Here is a 23,651-nt window from a genome sequence, read left to right on the forward strand (position 1 = left end):
GAAATTCAAGAGGCAACACCATATTTTCAGCACCATCACCTACTGCACTGTGACAGCACCTAATTAAACAAGTCGAACGTGACACAAAAACAAAAGAACACAACACTGCATTGATGCTTTGCTTCCTCTCCCTTATAATTCCTGGTGTCCCTTCCTGTTATTCTCTCCCCAGTCTCCTTTTCCCGTCACCTGATGAGCTCGAAAATATGGGGGGGGGGGGGGATCAGTGAGGAATTTTCAATTCCAGCTCCTGTCTGCATGTTTCGAATTGCCTGTGACTTCCTTAACAAAAACAAGACCTTTAAAGAATTTGCTGAAATGGCATGATTTGCACAGTCAAGACCAGCGCCTCTCCAATCATAAAAATAGAAGCACTTCCTCATGGCCTGTGTGCTTCTTCCTTCAGTTACATACTGAACATCCAAATGTATTGACTGCTTGTACAGCAAGTAAGAATGTGCACATCACTGGCTTAATCACCCAGCCAATTAAAGATAAGCTTTTGGGAGTACACATGAAAACAGTCTGGTGCATGAGCTCTGCAAGGAAAAATGCAAATTGCCGTGTCAGACTAACAGAGCAGAGACACCGATCTGATGAATACTATTAAAGTCTTCTGAATGACCTTTTGAAGGAGCTGCAAAGGCCTTGTGCCCAAACATGGCAGGCTAGGGTGGAAATACGCCCCCCAAAATGTTTGGCAATAATCACATTTAATAAGGCATGATAGCACGTGACTCATGTTGAAGATGAGATGAAAGGACATCGCTGAAGTCGAGGGATATCTGAGCAATGACTGGAATCTTGAGTGGTATTTTGGTTCTTGTGGGACCGTCTAAAAGGGCTTGACAAAATGGGGAGTGGAGAGATTCATTTTTTTTGACGGGGGGAAATAGAGGCTACTTTGTACGCAAATATTTTATTAAAAATAAAGCAACCAATAAAATATTTTTACATAATAATTAGAATTCCTAGAGGTGGGGGGGGGGAAATGAAAACAAGACCCATGATACATTCTTTTCTGTCCTCCACCACTTTGCCAACATAACAGCAAGCATTGGTTCAAAAATGCATTATGTCTATGCAACCAAAGAAGTAAAACTTGGTGTACAAACTTGCACATTAATCATAAATATCGCACATGAACAAAAAGGAATAAAAAAAATACATTTCCTGTATTATTTCCATGATAACAGTCTGATGAGATGTTCATCAAGAATATACAAATCTGTATTAGGGAAATTAAACGGCTGTTTTATGCTGTGCACAGGATGTCAAACTCATTTTTGTTTTAAAGTTTTAAAATGTTTATGCAAACTTGCGCTTCAGAATAGCTGTCACATGGCAACGACTAGGTAAATTGAGTTTATTTATCTTACTGTTTATTTGCATAGTGGCATATTCAAATGTAGCTCATTTGCTTCACATGGAAATGAACCATTACTATGATTCACCTGCAAAAAAAATTACGTCATTGGTAAAAACAGAGATGATACATAATTGGCTTGATGCAAGTGTGTGTGGTGAATCTTTGTCAAAATAAAAACTTTGTGCCGAGTTGCGAAGGAGGTGAAAGTTAACTTAATGTTTCTTCTCTGACTCTTTTCCCACATAGCGTTGATGACATGTGGATGCGGGAGTTAGTTTTCAGTGTATAACAGACCTGTTTTTTTTCCCCGACCACCAAACAGTTGCACATGCAGGGAGTCCACCATCAACCGACTAGGAAATTGATGAGGGCAGTCCGGGGAGAGAGAATAGCTCTCTTGATATTCAGTTCTCTCAGAACAGTCTGTCCAAGAGGGCTCTCCATAACCAGCTTCTGCACCTGATCCAAATCTTTAGAAACTACCATGGGAACAGTCACGGTCCCACAAACTTTGTTGTTAATCTGGGGATGAGAATGAAGAAACAAATCAACTCTCAAGACTTGAATTATAATTTTGAGATCAAGATAAACTCATTCTTTGGCATACAAATAAAAGTTTCTCTTTCCACATGCGGTGGACCCTGTAGTTAGTGGTAGTTAGAGGAAGTGTGTTCAGTGTTGTAGGTTTCGAAGCAAGTGTACACAATGAGTGGGAACGTCAAGACATCCTGTGCGACTTTGGAAGCATTCATCTGCTTGCGTACGTCCTAGAGGCCACTCAGGCATGGCGTCCCAAAGTATGTAATTAGAAGACACAGGCAGAGGATGAGGAAGCCCACAAGAGAGTACTCTTGTGAGTCAAATCATCACCATGAGCTCAAATATATTTGCTGTGCAAAGAAGCACACAGGGAGGTAAAAAAAAAATGAAGTCAACAACCATAATACAGTACAAACACATCTAAGTGTATTATTTTCAAGGAAAATGGAAATAGCTGTTAAAAAACTGGAAGTTGGCTCGCATTATTTCTCTCATTTTAAGTAGAAGTGTATCATATATGTGGGGAAGAAAGAAGATAATCTATAAAGGGAGACCGATTCAAAAGAAAAGGAAGTCAGATTATGCCACTTTCATCTGTGGCCACTTTCAAAACTTTCAACACTTGGGTAAATTTAAATCAAAATGTGTTTGCCATTTTGTGTTCATATTGTCAGTGTTAACTCAAGCAATGGCTAATCGGCGTAATTCACTTTCCGGGATATTCTCTCATTATTTGACATAATCTTTTGGGATCCACAGTTGAGACATTTGCAGGAAATGCCTTTGAAAGTAATCAAACACAAAAAAAACATTCCTTCATAGAGGATGACAAGACCATTAGTTGTGCTATTAAAAAATAATGCTGTAAAGCAGCTTTTTATTTAATGACCCCACTTGTCTATTTATTTTCAAGTAGACTTGACATGCAGATGCATAAATACACGCACACTCAGACGTGGCACAAGCACAAGCTAATCATAGGCTCTTGTTAAAATTACAGAGCGTGGATGTATTCGTGGACTATGACCTTACCTTAGAAAGTTGAAATGCTGCTGGATTAGAGGACATGCATGTGACATCAGCGATGTATGTAAAACAAAGTAACAAATGTGCCCGTGCCAAAATAAAACCCTTCATTTCCAAGACAAAAAAGACAATTAAGGGGGAAGATATGGCTCGCTCGTGCAAAAAAAAAGTTTCGGCCAATGCAAACCAGCCACTTTAAGGTTTGTCTGGCAATGTGTGTGATCCTACCCGCACAGAAACATCCACAAAGTCAGGGGTCGCCAGGTAGGCGGGATCCACAGTAGGCCAGGACTGTGACAGGACGTCTCCACCCCGCCGGAGAGTGCTGCTGATGGGGTTGTTCACCTGGCAAAGACCTGACCAAGATAAAACAATAACACTGTGACATCACCGAAGAGCAATTAGAGCAACTTAGGCTAACACAAAAAAGCCCTGCCAGCATCTTAACCACTGACTGCTAAACCACTCACAAGTGCCACCACTAACAGCCACTTGGTGTTGCAAACCAGCCAGCCGAATACTGTCCACCTTATCAAACGAGTTGAATAGCCGAAATGATTCTTTTTTTTCTCCAAAACAGTTATGCAAAGAAAGGAAGGACGTGAAGTACCTATATATTATAACAAGCGAGAGTGAAACCACATATGTCACATATGCATGTCTTGTGTTTGCAAAACATTTTTTTCTTTTTTTTTAAGATCACACGCAAATGAGGTGATATGCACACCTTCCTTCCAGGCAGCCTCTAAAAATCTGGAGAAGGATCTATTTTCTAAAGTTGCTCGGTCTTCCTTTCTCGGTCTGTTTTCTACACTGGGCCAAGAACAAGGTTTTCATTAGAAGGACACTTGATGTATTTCAAGTGAACTGAGAACGGTTGGTTACATCATTCTTGGGTATTAAAAAATGAGCAGTGTCAACACTTCCTCTTACAATATAATGTGCTAACCTTATGTTTGTACTGGCAATAAGTAAAGCGTAGATATCCCCAAACTATTTGTGTATAAATTACAAATCTACTTCTGGTTTTATAAACATGATAAGCTTGTATGATGAAAATAAAAATAAAAAAAAAGCTAGCTAATTAACTAAGTGAGCCCATTATTTGGTGGTGGTATCTTTTTGTTTCCACCGACCTGCCCAAAGTTCAGAAGCCAGGTGAGGTGCCATGGGTGCCGTCATCATAATCAATGCGGCCAGAGCATCCTCAAACTCCTCACTGTGCTGCACCACCCTCACGGTTGCACTCTGGATACAAACAAACACAAGGGTCGTTAGAATGATGCTCACCGAACTCTGAAGAGGCAGTACAGTGTTCACTCACAGTCAACGTATTGGTAAGTCCCATGAGACGAGAAATGGCCGCGTTGAACAAGAAGTCCTCCGTGAAGTAATATGTTACCTAAAATGAATGGATTTTAAAAAAAACTGATGAACAGTCAGTTTGTAAAAAAAAAAAAAAAGGATTTAGTGTTGCTATATTCTCATCATCAGTCATTCACTTGGCTGAGGATTAGTGCAAAATCTGAAGAGAAAACAACATGCCCTAAGGACACACCTCCAGTCTGTTATCGGCAACTCTGAGTAGGTCAATATTTCCCAGCTTAGCCCACTGGGAGGAGAAAGCCCTTTAGGGATGGGTCTGAGGGAGGAACAGGCTGATCACTGAGGCTTTTTCCGAGGGGTGAATCAAAGCACAGCCTTGGCTTTGTGAGCTTAAGGCTAACAGGCCTGATGTCCTATAAAAGCTGCAGCCTTGAGGGGCAGAGGAAGAAAATCCAACCTGGCAGGAATGGACATCTATTTATAAAGTGTGGGAGCCACTGAGTAGGTTTTAAATCAATTGCTAGCAAGTCATCCTCTTATACTCTGAAGGGGGGTTCAGTTCAGAATGGATGATCAGGCTGCAGTGGCATGTAATGATTGACATATTAAGCATGTTAGCATCTCATCTCGTGGTGCACTCAAAATTAAAAAAAAAAAAAAAGGTGAGAGAAGCAGTGGGCGAATCAGTCCTCTTGGTAAAGTCGAACTGACATGAAAACTGATTAAAACCAGGCTGGCTACTGACCCCTACTGGTGAGAACTATTGCAATGGCTCAATATTGAGGCTACCTCTTGAATTACGTAGTTCTTGTCTTCCCAGATTTTCTTGGCCTCTGCCTGCTCCTTCTTTTTCAGCAAGGAGGGGTTGGGGATGTCACCGAGTTGTCGAGCACCTCGCAGCTTGGTCACCAGCTGCCACAGTTTGTTTTGCCAGCGCAAGACCCCAGGAAGCGCATCCTCTAGGGTGGGGTCAATTTCAAGTCAGGATTACATTTGTTAAGAAACAAATAAATAACTAACAGGAATATCTGACATCTTACTTTTAAGATTCCAGAGGATGTCCTGCTCAGGCGGTGCGGCATAAAGGATGTAGAGTCGGACTGTGTCCACGCCGTACTGCTGCACCACCTCTTGTGGGTCCAGACCATTGTGTTTGGATTTGCTCATTTTCTCCCATGTCACATCCACTCTTCCGCCTCCCAATGCCACTGGATCTTTTCCTAACAGAGGCAGGAAGAGTAAAAGGTCAGTGACAGCGTAGCTATTAGCCTTCAAATATTATTATATTGAGCTGAGCAATTTAATTCTTTGACAAACTGGGTTTTATTCATAGAAACTATACTGAATAAAAGCTATTTCTTTCTGACTATTGCTATTCCTTTGGAAATTGTGTGTGCGAATGCTGATATATGCTCAAACGGAGCGACAAACTATGGAACGGCTAGTTCATGCTGGTTTATACCAGCGAAAAGCATTGTGAATAAAATGCGGTAATTGTTTTGAATTTAATGAATGAAGATGTTAATCTGTTTTGTTGAATGTTTCATTGGGACTGAATAGCTCAATTGAGAAAAAAAAATATGAGGTCATTTAATTCACAATGGAACAAAAGAACAATTTTCAACTTTCCCCCCCCCAAAAAAAACTTCATTGACCAAAGATTTTTCACCATTAAAATTGCCACAGTTTTCCCCTAGAATAATGTGACTGGATTAATGTCCAATTCAAAATTAATGGATTAAAAATTGAAATTTTGGAATGCGAAAAGTAATAGCCCACATAGCCCATGCATTTTTGGATTATATAGACGAATTGGATGAATTGTGTATAGTAGTAGGAAGTAGGTATTATCAGTGTATAAAAAATGGAAAACATGCTTGCATTACACAACTCAAAATAAATTAATTTAAAAAAAAAACTAGGTGCAAATGCATTAGTGTTAATGCTTGACTGTCAGTATTGACACTGACTAAATTTCTCTACAAGAATCTCTATTGAGAGTATCCTTGCTGATAATGCAAGACCTTCCTTCTCTGTAAGGCACTTTTGTTAGATTTTATCCTTGGACTTTTGAAAGCATTCGAGCAGCGAACATTGCAACAAAAAAGTAAAAAAAAAAAAAAAAACACGATTATCCTTGCTGCGTTTGAGCAAGTATCATGTTATTTTTAAGCATCTTTATCAGACAAAAATCGCATTTATGTGTCAGATTTAGTCTACATGCACCTGCAAAGTCTATCTCTTCTTTCGTTAGGTATTGGCCATTGTCTGCTCGTCGGAAAGTCTGGCCTTTGATCAACCCTTGGACCAGTAGCTTTCTGAAAGGCTCCCTGTCAAAAGAAATGGACATGTAGAGACAAATGGCGTGCACAATAATCCATCTGACATTGAACAAGAAAACAGACCTGTGTGCCACAAGTCCCTGGTTGTTGCAGAAGTGACAGAGAAAGCGTGCATAGTACAAATGCATAACGGCGTGCTCTTTTCCTCCAATGTACACATCCACGGGAAGCCAGTGATCCACTAGGTGGCGCTCAAAAGGCCTAAAGAAGAATATCATATTTAGTGAAACAGAAAATGGTCAAGATTGAAGAACTTTTATATTTAATGTAAAACGTGTAAGTTATAACATGTGCAACTCACACCTGGCTTACAACATAAATCTGGTATTTATTTATTTATGTATTCATTTATTTGTTTGTTTAATTTTATTTTTCATAATCATAGTCGTGGTGAAAGGCATAATAAAATGAATAAAAATATTGATTACTAATGTCACCAAATGCAATATTTGAAATCACTTGACCTAGACCTTGACCTTGTGTTGTTTACTTGTATGTATATTGTATACTAGGTCTTTTCACCGTGGGATAGTGGGAACGTAATTTCGATTTCTTTGTGTCTTGGCATGTGAAGAAATAGATAATAAAGCAGACTTTGACTTTGACTTTAGATCCCACTCCAAGACTGTTTTCAAACATACATCCTGCCTTTTTCTCTGAGACTGTTGGAAACTGCGGTCTCTGTGGTCTTAATCAGAGAGGAAAGAAAAAATATTTTTCTGTGGAGAACAACACAGGACTGTGAAAATTCTGTGTGAGGTGCAAAATGTTCTGTTTTGCAAACACCTTTCAGAATGCTGAGTTTTTGGAATTCTTTACCCCCCCAAAAGAACTGATGTGTTTATCATCCCAGCTTTGATGACTCGCCTATCTTTTTTGCAGAAAAGCGCTTATAACAAAAGATATACCCGATAATGGTGCGAGTGAGGGGCTGCATGTGGCGAGCTTTTAAGGGTTGATGGTCAGCAGAGCGCTATCTACAGCATGTGTCGCACATGGCTCTGGTAATTACGCTCCTCCACACCTCTCTGCTCCTCTCCCTCCCTTCTTTGGCAACTGCCGTCTGGTGATAATTGAACCATGGGATAAAGTTATGAACTTGAAAGGCTGAAAATAATTTGGCATCAGGCCAACGCTCCTCTAATACATCACAACACACTATTTCCTCCCTTCTCCAGCTTGCTTCTCTCAGCATGCCCAGCGTCCTACTTTTCACTTTCGAGCACATAAGACTCAGCAGGCCGACTCAAATACACAAATAGTGTAATAGCTTTTTCTGTTGTGCTATAATACAGTATGCCAAGAAAAAAAAAAAAGATGGGATAGGAAGTCCTTCGCAAATGCCTTTTAAAGCGGATACCCTGCTCGGCCAAGAAGCTACCACGACTAAAAATATGTTTTGTTAAGCTTCCGGTATCAGCGAGATCCCAGCAAGTGACAACAAGGGCTCCATAATCTCTATGGGCAGAGAGTTCAACTTTGCATGGATTTGCGTGTGTCTGTGTTGTGTGTGGAAGCATATATCTAAGTGGGTGGAGGAATATCCACACAAGCTATATTATGCATGCTTGAAATAGCTAAGTGGGAGAGTGGGTGATATTCGACAATCATGTGTGTCAGGATATGCTCCCGGATGCATAACATTATCGTGGATGAAACTGCACTTTTATTTAATACACCCGACTGACAACACTGACAAACATATTTAATGAGTTAGAGATTTAATATTGTGATCGGAGTAGTGTACAAATGCAAAAACGCACTGCACACAGCCAGCTCTAAAATGGTGGCACCTCTAAAGTTGAACACAATTTATTGTGGGATATTTATCATGTCAAAATTTTCATAAGAAATGCTGGAATTTAACAATAAAATCTTTGTAAATATCATTTTCACATTCATATTATATATACAGTATATATTATACTATTACCCTTTGAGAACACCTAAGGCACATGGCAGCTTGCTGAATGCAAACTGACTTGAAGGGAAAAAAAAATACAGCTACTGTGTCTTATAGGTTTTGCAAAAACTAAGTTACAAGTTTGAATAACATTTGAATGGTAATGAAGACAACTGGAAGTAAGCCTCGTTCTGTGACTGTCTGGTCTCCAATTTTAAATGTGGTGTATATATTTATAGAATTCTTGGACTTGAAAGTCCCCCCTAAAGTTAAAGTTAAAGTCCCAATGATCATCGTCACACACACATCTGGGTGTGGTGAAATTTGTCCTCTGCATTTAACCCATCCCCATGTGATTTTGATCCATCCCCTGGGGGAGAGGGGAGCAGTGAGCAGCAGCGGTGCCGCGCTCGGGAATCATTTGGTGATCTAACCCCCCAATTCCGACCCTTAATGCTGAGTGTCAAGCAGGGAGGCAATGGGTCCCATTTTTATAGTCTTTGGTATGACCCGGCCGGGGTTTGAACCCATAACCTTCCAGTCTCAGGGCGGACACTCTACTACTAGGCCACTGAGCTGGTAAATGATCGTGAGCAGCAGGGGGGGGCCCCATTTCAACCCCTTACACTGAGTGCCAAGCAGGGAAGAAATGGGTACCATTGTTATAGTCACTGGTATGACTCGGCTGGGGTTTGAACCCACAACCTCCCAATCTCAGGGCGGACACTCTCCTCTCAGGCCACTGAGCTGGTTAAGAGCTAAGTGCCACAAGAGCTAAGTGCAAAAGGAGTACCAAATCACATGCCTAGCATGAGCAGAAAAAAATCTCTGTGATAATTTGTATATGCATGAAAAAATGTTAACATTTTGCACATGACACTGACATTCAAAACTGCAAATATGTACTTTGATAATCAGAGGAGAGAAAAATGAAACAATATTGTCAAATCACATACCTCTCTGTATTATGGGGGTCGATGTAACGAAAATAATACCAGGCTGAATCTACAAACGTGTCCATGGTGTCAGTCTCTCTTTTTGCTGGGCCATTACATCTGAAACGAAAGCCAGAAAAAAAAAGTTAGCTGGGACAACATCAATACTAAGCTTGCAAAATAGAAAGCCAACAGAAGAACAGCCTCTGTTTGTATGCCGACAGAAATGGCATCTCTATGTGATATTTATATGTGATAGCTGTGTTAGTGTGATGCTGCCTCCATCTGGCTGCGGAGGTCAAGCCTCTGTAGACAAGCACAGTTGAAAGCAAACTGGAACGGAAACATTGGTCCCATGCCCTGACAAGCAGGCTGTGCTAACAAGGGAATGATCATGTATTTGTGTTGGAAATGTCACCTTGTGCCCTGTTTTACCCCCAGCCAAACCGTATTTGGTTCGTGATGTGAATCTGCCAACAGACTATTTAACAGAGGCAGGGAGAAGATTTTTAAAAAAAAAAAAAGTAAAGACAGGATTTCAGTCACCATGCTGTGTTTACTTGTACTTGAATCAAGAAACGGAACATTGAAGGCATCTGCTTATCACTTCATAATGAGTCTCAGATGAGTTTGAAAATAACCCAGACTGCACACAAAAAAACCAAAAAGCGACTCTGAGCTTTCTTCAATATGCCTCATCATTATTCAGACTTCCTGTCCGACATTTTCCGTAAACAAAATCATGACACGCAAAGTGGCAACACCCGGCCATCTACCTTACTAATCTATAAAACAAGCCAGTGATGATGAAATAAGACCGTGAGGTTGCCTAGCAACAACACTAAAGCGTTAATATTAATTTTTGAAAGCCAGGTGTTATTTCACAAAAATGAAAATAGAGAAGCCAAGCCAAGGCTGTGACCAAACAACTCAAACAGCCAGAGTGACATGAAAAAGATCTTCTGAGTGTGGACGATTTCACACCAGAATGGACAGAATGTGGTGACTGGACAGACAAGCTGATACAAAGATCTGCTTTGATGACACACACGAAATGATTCCACTAAAGTGAAATTCAATTCAGGAACTTTGTATCACGTGTACAATGAGGAGGCACCAAATGCCAAACAACTGGGACTCAAAGACTCAAAAGCAATTTCTGTCGTGCTGCGAGCAAAGTGTGCAACTAGTCTAAATTAACATATTTCTAGTTGTAGCTACAGATCCCTCGGAGACTATAAAACTGACTAAAACCGTTACCAAAATCTGAATTATCCTTTTTAACATATTTATCAAATAAAACTGAAGAGTGAAAATGTTTGAAAACAGATGAGGGAAGAGAGTATCAACAGGCCAACTGAACTTTGGGTCTCCATCTGTTCCATCCTCATCTGTCAGCGGTACCAACATGGCTTCTCTCTACGCGGGAATTTGCGGCATGACAAAAAAGCGGCTTCGAGACGGGCTAAGCCGAGCCAGGGTTCAGTTAGCAGAGCTGCAGAGAGTCGTGATGAGCACACAGGATATGACTTCCTCAAGGACAGATGAAGCTCCATCCCAGCCGCACAGCTCTCATCAGTGTGTTCTTCTGTGTTCCACTCAAACTTTAATTGGACATGCTCGACGAGTGAAGGGAACAAATTTCCACCGACACTTAACAGCGGAGACGAGATAGAGAATGAGATGATAACAGCGCCATTGCGATTACGCCCATCAATCACACCTGATGGGAGGAATTCTTGTGGCTTTGTGGAAGTGTGCAAACACAATCTGATGACTTGTGCCATCCACAGTCGAGTGGGCCATTGTTTTAATCAACATGGTGCCATGGCAGTGATTAGTTTTATTGAGCCGCAAATTCCCATCTCGGCGCCAGAAGTCAATCTGCATTTTGTGGTTATTCAAACACCGAGTTCATTTACAGCCAATAAGGTGTGCGCACATGTGAAATTTCACTACACAATATTGTGAGCATTCTGTGCTTCTCTGATCTTGGACACCCTTTTGAACAAAACTCAATCAGAAACAAAACGATAATGATTGCATAAGTTGCCGTCTCCCATTTGAAGCTCCATCTGCTAGTTGTCATTTTGTCAAGAGAAATTACAGTAATACAGCATCGTTTTTCTGTTCTCATTCTGCAAATAAAACCATAAACAGTCTCCGTTTCTGCAATGTTCCATCCGAAGCAAGTAACATTCTCTATCTACCTTTTCTGCTTTCAATTTGCAACATGACACATTTGAGCAAAGCCACTGATCTGATAATGTGATTCTACACAATGGAGTGGTGGGTGATTCAGAGGCTGCTTGTCTTGCTTTCGTGCCTGCTTGCATGTCAGCAGGGCCTGGAGAGTCTTGATCTGACTTAAAAGGACTTCAAGAGTTCAAGGGCGAGGAACTGCTGCGAAGCTTAAAATGCTAGGAGCAATTAAAGTATCTTGAAGGCTACAATGTTTTTTTTTTCTTTTCCTGGTCTGATTTTCCCATTTGATTCACTTCCCATTGCTAAGAGCTTATGGAGATTGAAACACTTGAAATGAATCTTTCAGGTTGAAGATTTTCTAGATTTGGATTTCATGAGTAACCCAATGCCTTGAGCCACATTTGCACTACATTTTGTTATCCAGGCCGCAAAGTGTCTTTGTGCATAATTATTAAAGCAAAGCGGTTATTTAAAGGACTTTGAGAGCAATTAGCTGTGTTTGCAAAAATAATTCCCCTCCACAATCATTTGATGTGGTCATTAATTGAGTGGTGCAACCTTGCAGCTGGAGAACTTATAACCTCCGCGTTGCACAAAACACATTACGTTAGCGAGTGTTCATATCAGCTAATGGCTTACAGCTGACATTACCATTTACTATAACCAACATGCCTCATTGTTAAAAATAAAACTAGACTTTCTTCCCTGAGAATATTCCATGAACTGCAGGATTGCTTATATGACAACAATCTTACCTTGGACATTTGCAATTGACCCAATCGTGGGCAGCCTCCAGAGGCGATGATCCCTTTCCGGTGAGAGACGGCAGCTTTGGCAAGGTTATTGGTAAATGTTCCTCGGGGACAGTAACTGGGCCACAACGCCCACAATGCACCACAGGGATGGGTGTGCCCCAGTAACGCTGTCTTGAGATCAACCAGTCCCGGAGCTTGGAGCTGGTAAGGTGGCCCCCCACCTTCAGCTCCCTGGCCTTCTGGGTAATGGAGTCAAAAGCCTGGCTTCTGGTGAGTCCTGAGAACTGTGACATGTGGAGAAGGAGGAGGAGAAGAAGCACACAGATACATGTACATGTTAGATATACCTGAGAAATGAAAATGGCATATTTTCTGTGATTGTCATCACCTTATCAGAGTTAATGACAATTTGAGTCCCATCGTCATTGCTCTTCAGAACATTGATCCACGATAAATTCAGATTTTTGGCCACAGATAAATGCTCCTCACTGCAGTCCGGTGTGCCTGGTGTGCAGTGAGAACATCACACAAAAGACAACACAATTGCACACTTACATAAGGACAACCATTCAGTAGAGTTCTCTTGAGAATGCTCCACAATGCTCCCTGACATTCGTGTTCAGTATTACTGTGACGCGACTAATTGTTAGCAAACACTTAGAGTGCAACGCCAGTCGCTGTGAAACAAACAGCCTGCAGCACTTGGACTCACAATCACACAGCTAACTTACCAACCACAGTGTCTAGATAGTCATCAAAAGCCTCTTTCTGAGATATCACCACAGGAACCTCGTGGCCGGTGAACAGGTTGACAGCGGTGACCTCTGTCAGGGAGTCTGCAAATCAGAAGGCAGGGGGATGAAAACAAAGCAGCGCTGCCTCCCCTGATGGCTGATTAACACTTTCAATCCCAATGATCATACACCTACAGATTGAAACAAAAAGTTTTTTTCCGGTCTCACTGCCACTCAGTTTTATTTTTTTAGATATAAAAGAACCCAGTTGCCAACCGCCAAGGGATTTATATATTAACAGTTAAAAATAGCAGGGAATTTTACATAAGCCTAAAACCAAAAATGTCTAAGTACTGCTCACAATGATGCTTACCTTTGCCCGGCTGACAGGCTTTCTCTAGCACAGAACGGACTGAGCTACTCCCATGAAGAAGTCTGTGGGAGGGCAGGATGGCCAGGTACGCTGCACCAAACACCGCCTCTGGGGAGGAGCTGTACGCCGACAGACACTCCCCAGTCTCCTCGCCACTCACCTGGGAAATGAAAAAACATTATCAGGGTGTTTCTTTTAATTTGCATGATTTGACAAGGCATTCATACGTGAACATGTGCTACTAACACATGGTTTAAAGATTTTCTGAGAAATCACATAAGCTTAAAAAAAGAAAGTAGCAGGTTGGTGAGAAAGAGATGAAAGCTCGTGGCTGAAAAGGACAAGTGCTTAGTGAAAGAAGGTCAAGAGTTCTAAAGAAAGCAAGGAATGATGAATGAATAAATAACCAGCAGAGACCCACCTTGAGTTTGAAATCAAAATAGCAGCCAGTGCACTCTCCAATCCAATTTGCCTGCATGGCTTTGACCCCGTACCACTCTGGAAGGTCAGACAAGCTGTCCAGAAGAGGCTTGAGCGGAGGGAAAAAGTCTTAATTAGATAGAACTTTACTATTTTGCAAATTCTTAAGACAGATTTGTTCACAGGGTTTACTTTCAAAAAGTGTTTTGCCTGACTTTTTCAGATCGGCCTGTAGAATACAGTTATTGTGATACGCAACCTATGCATATCAACCAAGCTGAAGTCAAAATGTCACAGCTGTGCAAAGGCCTGTGTTGTTATACCTCTCCATTTTCCTTTCAGGCTGTCACAATCTATTACCCGCAAGCACTCCAACTGTGACACTCGCCATTCATTTCCACAACCATATTAAAATGTGAAACCAAACACAATGGCTATGGTCATCACTTTCATGACAGCAGGACAAAAACTATACCCGGAAATTATATCAGTCTCGGAAGATAAGCACGAAAAAAACCAAACATTTGTGTGCTACAGGACTGTGATGGGTAAGGGCTGTCTCCATGGCAACAAATAAAAGCTTCAACACCATATAGAGACCAAAGCGTGTGTGAGTGTGTGCGCTTCAGCAAAGAAATGTTAATATATGCTTCAACACCTGGTTAAGGATTTGATCCAGACACAAAAATTGCAGCAATTTGCAAAGATGACTTATTTTATGATGTCGGCCAGAAGGAAATCAGAACGACAGGCTCCTTAATACGTCAATCATATCACAGTACACTGAAACCCAGAGGAGAAAAAAAACTCATGTAATTTATGCTCCCCCAACTTTTTATAATTGCCTATATTAATATTTCAAACTGCAAATATACAAGTTGAGTTTTTCTGCAAATGGTTGAGACTAGGTATAGGATATAATATTTTGGAACTAGAAAGTGTGAGTGTTAAGAAAAATAGAAACTCAACTATATGCAAATTTGTTTCCCTCGCGATTGAATAAACATTTGGAAATTCCACACAGCGTTTGACAAAATAATCAAACTTACTAATGATTGTTGTCATCTGAAATGATTTGGGAAAAAAAAAACAAGAGCGCGGCATAAATATAATCTGAAATTAATGTTGTCGAGTAGACATGATGAACAGGCAAGTGAAGAAATGCACGCCGAGGAAATCACGGGCACGATTGGCATGCTCCATTTGGCCCTTCTGTCTCTCCATCTGCCTCTCACTTCAATTTCTTAGCACCTTCTTCATTCTTCCTTCCTTCTTTCCGTCCTTCCCATTTCTCCATTTGTGAAAATTAGAAATGCGTGAACACATTGTCACAGAGGGCTGCTCCCACCTCCACTCATACCTCTGACATGGACCATCATGGCCAAGAAACATGGAAGGTTTGAATATGGAAATGATACCTTTTATGGCCCCATTAACGGCCACACATTTTTCTTTTTTTTTACAAGGCCTTGGATGAATACATTTTCTTTAAAGTTAGTTGAGAAAGAACAGGATGCACCGTCATATTGCCTGGCCATTATTCTGGCTTCATTACAAGTGTGAAACACACATTGCCTGTCAGTCAAGGCTCAGTGTTGGCATGGGTGGTAAGTCGGTATTCATTTATGCAATGTTTTTTTTTTTTTTTGGTCCGTCTTGAGTGACAAGCAGGCTCTCATGAACAAAACTCCCTCGTCTTATTCATGCGCATACAAAGCAAGGTGCAATGAGGTACAACTAGCAATCATCACAACTACTCCAACTTCAATGGTCCACTTTACATTTATGTGCTTATACTATTTTCTTTGAATACACTGTCAAGCTAACAAAGTAGGCTGCAAAAAAAACTGCATGAGCAAAATCCCAAGCACCTACTGTATGATTTTAGACACAAGTGTACCTTGCCGTAGTGTGTGGTCTTGATGAACCACTGAGTGAGCAACTTCTGCTCCACCAGAGCACCAGACCTCCAAGAACGACCGTTTTCATCCACCTGCTCATCGGCCAGCACCGTTTGATCGACGGGGTCCCAGTTCACCACACCCTGAATGGCACACAAATTGCTCATGAAGAATGAAAGCAGTGATTAAGAAGTAGCTTCAATTGAAAGCAGCAGACTGTAGGCTTTATTTAAAGCTTGTCATACTTCATTACACATTATCAAAGGCTTTCTATAGAAGACCTACAAAATCATCCCGGAAGCCCGACTTAAAAGCAATCATATTCCTTTCCAAAGAAACCCTAGAGTAAGTACTTTGATGTAAACGCTAGTCCTACCTCTTTCTGATAAGCCAGCCCGGCTTCAAAGAGCTTAATAAAGAGATATTGCGTCCACTTGTAGTAGTCAGGAAGGCAAGTGGTCACTTCCTGTCAAAGAAACATAGTGTTAAAAATAAGGTTAAGCAAAAATGCAGTTTGACATGTTCCAACAAACCCGGTCCCAGTTAAAGCAAAGGCCGAGGCTGTCTAACTGCTCCCGCATAGACTTGATGTTACTGTGGAGAAAAAAAAAGAAAAAAAAAATCAAGAGTCAGAGGGTTTAAGCTCTTGAAGCCGCAAACAAGCCTTTGGTACCTTTTCGTCCAATCCTCTGGATCAAGACGTCTCTCAATGGCTGCATTTTCTGCTGGGAGACCAAAGGCATCCCAGCCCATTGGGTTTAATACCTAGAGGTCAGGAAAAAGTGTGTTCTGTCTATAAACACTGAGCAGCAAGTTCTAAGAAGATTGAGCAAGTAGAGGTACCGTATTTTCCGCACTATAAGGCGCACCTTCAATGAATGGCCCATTTTAAAACTTTGTCCATCTATAGGGCGCACCGGATTATAAGGCGTGCGCCATTTTAAAACTTTGTCCACATATAAGATATATACATTTGGCTCACGGGCCGGACTTTGGACACGCCTGCTGTAGTGGCTCAATATTGGTCCATATATAAGGCGCACCTGATTATAAGGCGCACTGTCGACTTTCGAGAAAATTGGAGGTTTTTAGGTGCGCCTTATAATGCGGAAAATACAGTACTTAAAAAAATTGATTCGTGAATGCATCGCAATACTTCCTCACGCAACTCGAGATCGACTCAGCAATTTCACCATACAACTCAATATAGCAAATGGCCACATTCATATGCATACAGCACTATGGCGGGTGGTTTTCTGCTCACTAAGAGCCAAAGGTGATGAAAGCAAAGCAGGGAAATTCACGAGTAAAGAAAAGCACACAGTCATGGAGTCGAGGACCGGAGAGGATCACTGCGCAGACCTAAACAGGTTTGATGTTTCAGAAGAGTTGGTATCCTTGGTAACTGCATTGCCTAACTGCTTCCTTTTTTAAAGCTGAGTACTAGATGGAATCAGGCTAAGAGAGCTAAGAACTGTGGGCTAATGTGGTGAGAGGAGGACATTGATCCAAGCCAAAGACACCCTGTGCAAATAAAGGGGGGGGGTCCTCATTAGCTCTACTGTTCTTTATTCACTGTTAACGTGAAACTCTTGTCTGCTCTAATGGAGTGGCTGCCTAAGCTCAAGGTTCCAAGAGACTGGCAGTGCAAAATCATCTTTTCACTGTTAATAGCTTGAGTGGCGCTTATTCCCATGTCTGCTGAATTCGAGTAGACCTGTCCCACTTTTCACAGGTGCATTCCTAATCCACCATTGTGAGGACACAAAGAGTGTCAAGTGGAGTGGAGAAATGGATGGGGGGGTTGATTTCTTGACAAAATCTGTCGACTGCAGCGTGGAATGTGTTGGTGCCATTGTGGCAAAGAAATCTGACTCGTTACTTCAGCCATAAAAAAAAAAAAAAATTGCAGATATATTCTAAGTTGTACTCCATATAGGAAGATCACTAAAGTGTGCACACACAAACTAATTAAAAAAAATAGTTCTCTTGTACTAAATACGTATTTGCTATTATGCCAAGCTACAAACTCATTATACAAATGTTTTTTTCTTTTTAAATTGTGCATTTTACAGCCACACCATTTTTTAGTACCACTTGTTGCAATCCTTCAGCTGAGTCAAGTGTTTTGTTTTTCAAATGGCCATTATAAGTTTGTTAATTTGGGACTGCCGACATTTCTCCAGGGTAAAAAAAAAAAATAGTTGACACGTAGCGAACACAGGAACTGCACTCCACAAGCTGGAAATAGCAACAGTGCGTGACCATCTATTGAGTGCACCTTCATTAATTAACCGGGGATAGACCGTGTGTGCATACAGTAGAATCAGCCTGACTTTTCTGACAGATGCTGAGAGAACGTAGGCTTGTGTGACAGTCATGTTATTTTAGTTTTGGGTAAAGCTAGTTTTTTTCCCCCCCGCAGATGACAGCACGTAATCTAAGATCCACCTGGGAATGAAATTCAAGGGGCTTGTTATGCAACATGGGAGGTAAAGCGGTGGGGACTGAACGAAGGTTGTCATCAAAGCTGTGACTCGTTCATCAACGCCTACATTTTTAGCGGATGCAAACAAGCGTGTGGTCATCAATTCCTGGTTGGTTCATCAACTCCTGGTTGGGCATCAACTCCAAATTTCAAGCCCCTAGATATGTCTTTGATGTCAAACATGAATGTTTTCACTGTGGAGAATGTCAACTGGGACCAACAAAACATTTATTTTCTATATACTCAAAGCATTGAATTTATTGCTTACGAGGTCATGGCTAGGACACAACAAAAACAGCTGACAAACCTGATAACCTCTCATCCTCTGAAAGTGGCCGATGACGTCGCTGATTGTGTAGACGCGCACGTGGCCCATGTGCAGTCGTCCAGACGGGTATGGAAACATGGAGAGAACATAGAACTTTTCCCGGTTTGAATCCTGCAATGGGAAAAGGCAGTGAAGATTGTAGGAAGATGAGATAATAAAACCTGAATTGATTCTCTTGTAAATCATATAAAATACAAGTGTTCTTTCAAAGAGGCTGCATTAAGCATGTGGCAGTGAAGAAAAAGAACAATAACTCATCACACGCACAAAAAAACTTGTGTATTTCTGTATGAGGCTCCAACGCACTCTGATTGTAGTGTCAGAAGAGAGTCTGAGCCGTTACAGCATTGAATGGATGGTTTACAGTCGCAACACTGTTACCGTGGCAACCGGGCAAGTGCCAGATACATCAAGCTATACATGATTACAGGAAACCTGAGCCATGAATTTTTCAATAAATTAATTAGGACCAGAGCTGTCACGAGCGCACTTCATCATTGTCGTCGGCACCATCAGACTATTAGGATGTATAATCAGCCGGAGCGTACGAGAGTAATAGCGGAGCATCATTTGGGTGGATGACGAATTATTGCCTTGTCAAGTAATTTAAAGAAAACATTTTCCAACATTGTATTGGGTGGATTGTTTTAGAAGAACAATAACTACAAATGAAGAAAACTTATTTTAGTTTTATTAATACACCGCTACTGCATGAATATACAATGAATGAATCTTTCCTCTGGGCACTATTTAATTCGCTGCATTTTTGTTCTTTTTTTTTTTTTTAGATCTTTGACAATTGACAATTTCTACTCTTAACCAAGGAACAGGTTGGCTTGAACAGCATACTAGAAGCTAATTACCGTGAATGTTTCGTGCACTCTTGACCAAGCCTTCAGTTCCACTGATCAATATTAAAGCATTGATCACACACCAACCTATCATTATGGCTGGGGAGTATGAACATCTCAGATTTTCTTTCTTTTGGGGGGGTGGAATCAAGTTTTGATTTGAGTGTATTTTCCTTTGCTTATGACATCATTTGAATTGAGTTTTGCTCTGATTCTTACCCTTTTCTGAAATTTTCTTCAGTTTTTAATCTATTCACTAAGCAACTTTTTTTTATTCACTGAGCTCCTTTCTTGACATTAAAAAAACAATGACAAATTTATTCAACTCATGTGTGTTTCTTAATTATATTGATGTTATTAAAAATAGTCACTAGAGGGATTGGAAAATTCATTCAAGTGGCAGCAACAACTATGCTTTGTAAACTAACAACACTCCGTTTGCAGTCATGTTGTTAGTGCAAGCAATGCAGGAATGTACTGGGAGCTATAGAAGCATCCTAACAAATAAACTGAAACTAATCAATAAAATGAATTATTTGACCAATGTATATGTCACAGTCTCTTTTCATCATAACCAGAATTTCTCTTACAACGCTAATAAGCACACTCACGTATGAGGTTGGCACTGTACCTTCTGCTGTGAGTCCTTGCGCCACTGCGCCATGATCCGCGGGTGCCACCATTGCTCCACTCTGCATCTGGTCTCTGGCCGATACTCCCTCTCCCACACGCCGGTCTCACTGAACAGCGTGCGGATAGCGGGGGACAAATGGCGGTGGACAAGGTTCAGGACACTCTGAGGATACGGAAGCATCCGTATCCTTAACATCTTCATGATTCTGTCATAGAAAACAAAGACAGATGCTGAAAGTCATTGTTTCAAAACAGATTGGACGAAGGAATTTTGGTTTGAAGCGGAAGCACATCATGCAAAAGTATTGGGACACCTGGATCTTAATCTGCTTTCACATTCTTCCACACCATATGCATCCCACCAGGTCTTTATTGTAAGGCAATGTAAACATAAATTTAAATTTTGAGTGGGAGCCAAATGATGAAAGAATTTATGTTTATTTTTAAAATATTGGGTTTTTTTAATGGATCATATAGCAAGTTTCATTAAAATCAAAATCTGAGACTTAATTAACAGCACCTCGGCTGGTTGCAGTTGAATGGTTCGCTTCGTTTTGATCACTTGACAAATTAAAGAATAATTATGTCCATCACTGATAGTTAAAAATAATAATAATAATAATAATAATGATAATAATAATGGTAGCCTGAGGACTCTCTTCAGAGTCTGCTATTGTGAGCAGGCCAACATGTTAAACACTACACCGATGCAGTGGCATACCTGACATCGGATAATCTCCGCAAGCAGACAGAAAAAACAGTGAATGAGGTCCGTAATCGCTAATACATGGAAATCATGTCGAATTTTATGAGAAGCTTCATTCTGAATATATGATGACTGGAGTAACTGACATGAAAAGATGAAAGCATTTTGGGAAAGTGAGCAAATCCCACCTCTAATAAAGGATACAAAAAAAAATCTGATTAAAAGATAGTTTGCAAACTATAAATGGCAATTTGATTAAGCAGAGCAGCCTAAAAGATTAACAAACTAAGCTGTGTGACAATTTCACATGTCCTTGCTCACCAGAGCTTGTGAGAACGTGTCCTTCAAGAATCACTGCAGCATGTCAGCAGTCAAGGCAGGGTGAAAGACTCATGTGTTTCTATGGTAACCATTTGGCTAAACCATCTCCTAAATAAAGGGACTACAAACTTGTTCAAGATGTTCCCAATTTTTAAATTCCGCATTCCAAAGGGGGGAGTTCTGCAAGAAGAATATATACGAGTGAAACTGAGTTTGAAAACAGAGGTTTCAGAGGGCACTTTATGCATCATAAAAACTGAAATATGGTTTCTGTTCTAAATTGACTGATCAATAACCTAAGGTCTTAAAATGGTAAAAGAGCGACAGAAACCTTTGATTAACCTGGTAGCAAATTAGCAAAGGAAGCTGTACCGATGACAGCGATGACAGCTCTGATGCAATTCCGTTCTAGACCACTGCAAGAATCAACCACGATCAATATAAATATTGCATATATATTCATATTGCATGTATAAATATTGCATATATCAGGTAGTTATCGCGAGTAATATCCAATTATTATAAGAATTACTATTGATTTCTTCACAGTTGCGTATTTCATGCAGCTTTCAAAAGTAAATAACAAAACGTGGAGTGTTTATTACCTTTTTTGATTTTCATCCGCGTCCTTGGATATATCATGGATCAAAACTCCATAGTGGCAATATGATGTGCAGCCTTAAATGGAGCTGTCAGTGACCTGTTTACACGGAGCATGACTGCTCCAAGAGCGCTGCCATATTGTTTTGAATAAACTTTATTGAGACGGACAAAATGATGACGTAGGGTGCAACGCCTGATGGAGACGGCGCAGAATATGTGTAATCTTTGCTCAGCAAGTAAAAAGCTTAAAACCAATATTTGGTGCAAATTATCTTCCAAAATATCACACTCAAAAAGAACAATAAAAAGCAACCAAAACGAATTACATTGCAGCACCTAAACGAGGTAGAAACAGATGGCCTTCATAAATTAAAAATATATATATATATGTATATAATGTATATATATATATTTTTTTCTTAATATGTTTTATTTATATATAATTTATTTATATATAATTTACATATATATTTTTTAATTTTTTTTTAATTTATTTATTTTTTTAATTATAAATTTTAAGTCATGAAATAAAAATTCTAATCTGTATCGGACATAGCAATTTATAGTAGCAGTAAAACAGGTTACACTGTCAGTGGAAACTATCTAACAATTAACGGTATCATTAATGATTAACGGTGATATAAAATTAACCGAACAGCACACAGAACAGCAACCTGTCAAGCAGGGCTGTGCATGAGGGACTTTAGACCCAAATGGTGGCAATTCAGTACATTTGGGGGTTTTGCATATTCCAATGCACTCCTGCCAATCTTTATTTAAATGACCAAAGCAAATGAGGTCACCTATAATCCAGTACAGATCATAAAATACGACTGAAATGACTCTGAAGTGCTTTCTCAGGAGGGTTACCATATGAGGGGAACATTTCTTTGATGCCAGTATGGAGAGACTGTTGGCTGAGAGATCACCTCCACCAGCACTGCTCCTCATCACAGAGAGGCTCCAGTGAAGAAGGCAATCTTTGATCTAAAATGCGGAAAGAACGAAGGAGTCCAAGCTGATGCGGGGGAGACCGACGCCTGACATCTGGAAGATAAACGCGAGGCATCACTGTTGCCCCGCAGTCATACATCAGAGGCAAGTGGGCACTTTTACTTCAGGTTAGGTGGATGAGTGAAGGAGCAATGCATTTTTACCACAGCGGAAGCATAAACTCTCCACACTACGCACGACAAGATTTCTACAGATCAATAAATCGAATTCTTCCTCATTTTGATTGAGAACTGGATCCGCTGTTGAATTAAGTTGCAAAAAGCAAAATCCTGACAAGAAACAATTGAATAATTTGTATAGTACGATGAGATGTGCATTTTCATAATTCACAAAAATCCACATTATAAACCTCAGAGGAATCAATAAAAACTGAAGAATTATTATTTGAACCAAGGATCAATATTCCTCCATCATAGAAACACATAGTAAGAATGATTTGACTAATATTTTGAAACATTTCAAGAACATTTAAATGACACCCTGATCGAATTAAGTTTTTACACATAATATTTTTTCAGCCTATGTCCGCTCTCACGCATTTAAGTATCCAAGCAACTGTCTGCTACCCTGGCAACAGCACTGATTCGAATCAGATCCAGGTTCTGTAAATTCATAAGCACAATTTGGTTTTCTTGGAGAAACTATCAAATGTTGTGAGGCACAGGTACCTTATGCAATTTAGCTGAAGAGGATTTCATTGTTCTGTCTGTGAGCTACCTAATTGTTTCTGGCATAGATAAGAAAAGAAAAAAACTTTTTTTAAACTTCTTCAATTGCCCTTGGCGAATAGTCTGCTTGTGTTTTTTTTAATCCATAGAACAGTTTTAACATGGGCTTGAGGGAAAAATGATAAAAACAAAATGTAGGGACAGGTGGCA

General features: G+C 40.3%; 1 protein-coding gene across 1 annotated transcript; it reads right to left on the reverse strand.

Moving 5' to 3' along the window:
- Nucleotides 1–903: 903 nt before the first annotated feature.
- Nucleotides 904–21,915, reverse strand: lars2 (leucyl-tRNA synthetase 2, mitochondrial). The gene is made up of 22 exons (XM_088387853.1): nt 21,762–21,915; nt 21,157–21,336; nt 20,128–20,335; nt 18,625–18,756; nt 16,503–16,594; nt 16,363–16,423; nt 16,206–16,295; nt 15,829–15,972; nt 13,930–14,037; nt 13,509–13,668; nt 13,133–13,237; nt 12,790–12,905; nt 12,402–12,685; nt 9,463–9,561; nt 6,667–6,804; nt 6,488–6,591; nt 5,302–5,481; nt 5,051–5,220; nt 4,260–4,337; nt 4,072–4,183; nt 3,164–3,291; nt 904–1,891 (listed from the first exon to the last, which is right to left on the reverse strand). The coding sequence occupies exons 3-22, from the start codon at nt 20,329–20,331 to the stop codon at nt 1,715–1,717; spliced, it is 2,682 nt and encodes an 893-aa protein (XP_088243979.1). The 5' UTR covers nt 20,332–20,335; nt 21,157–21,336; nt 21,762–21,915; the 3' UTR covers nt 904–1,714.
- Nucleotides 21,916–23,651: the final 1,736 nt, after the last annotated feature.

Source organism: Syngnathus floridae, chromosome 10, assembly GCF_059516105.1.
Source record: "Syngnathus floridae isolate MCC-2025c chromosome 10, RoL_Sflo_1.0, whole genome shotgun sequence".
Taxonomy (NCBI): Eukaryota; Metazoa; Chordata; class Actinopteri; order Syngnathiformes; family Syngnathidae; genus Syngnathus; species Syngnathus floridae.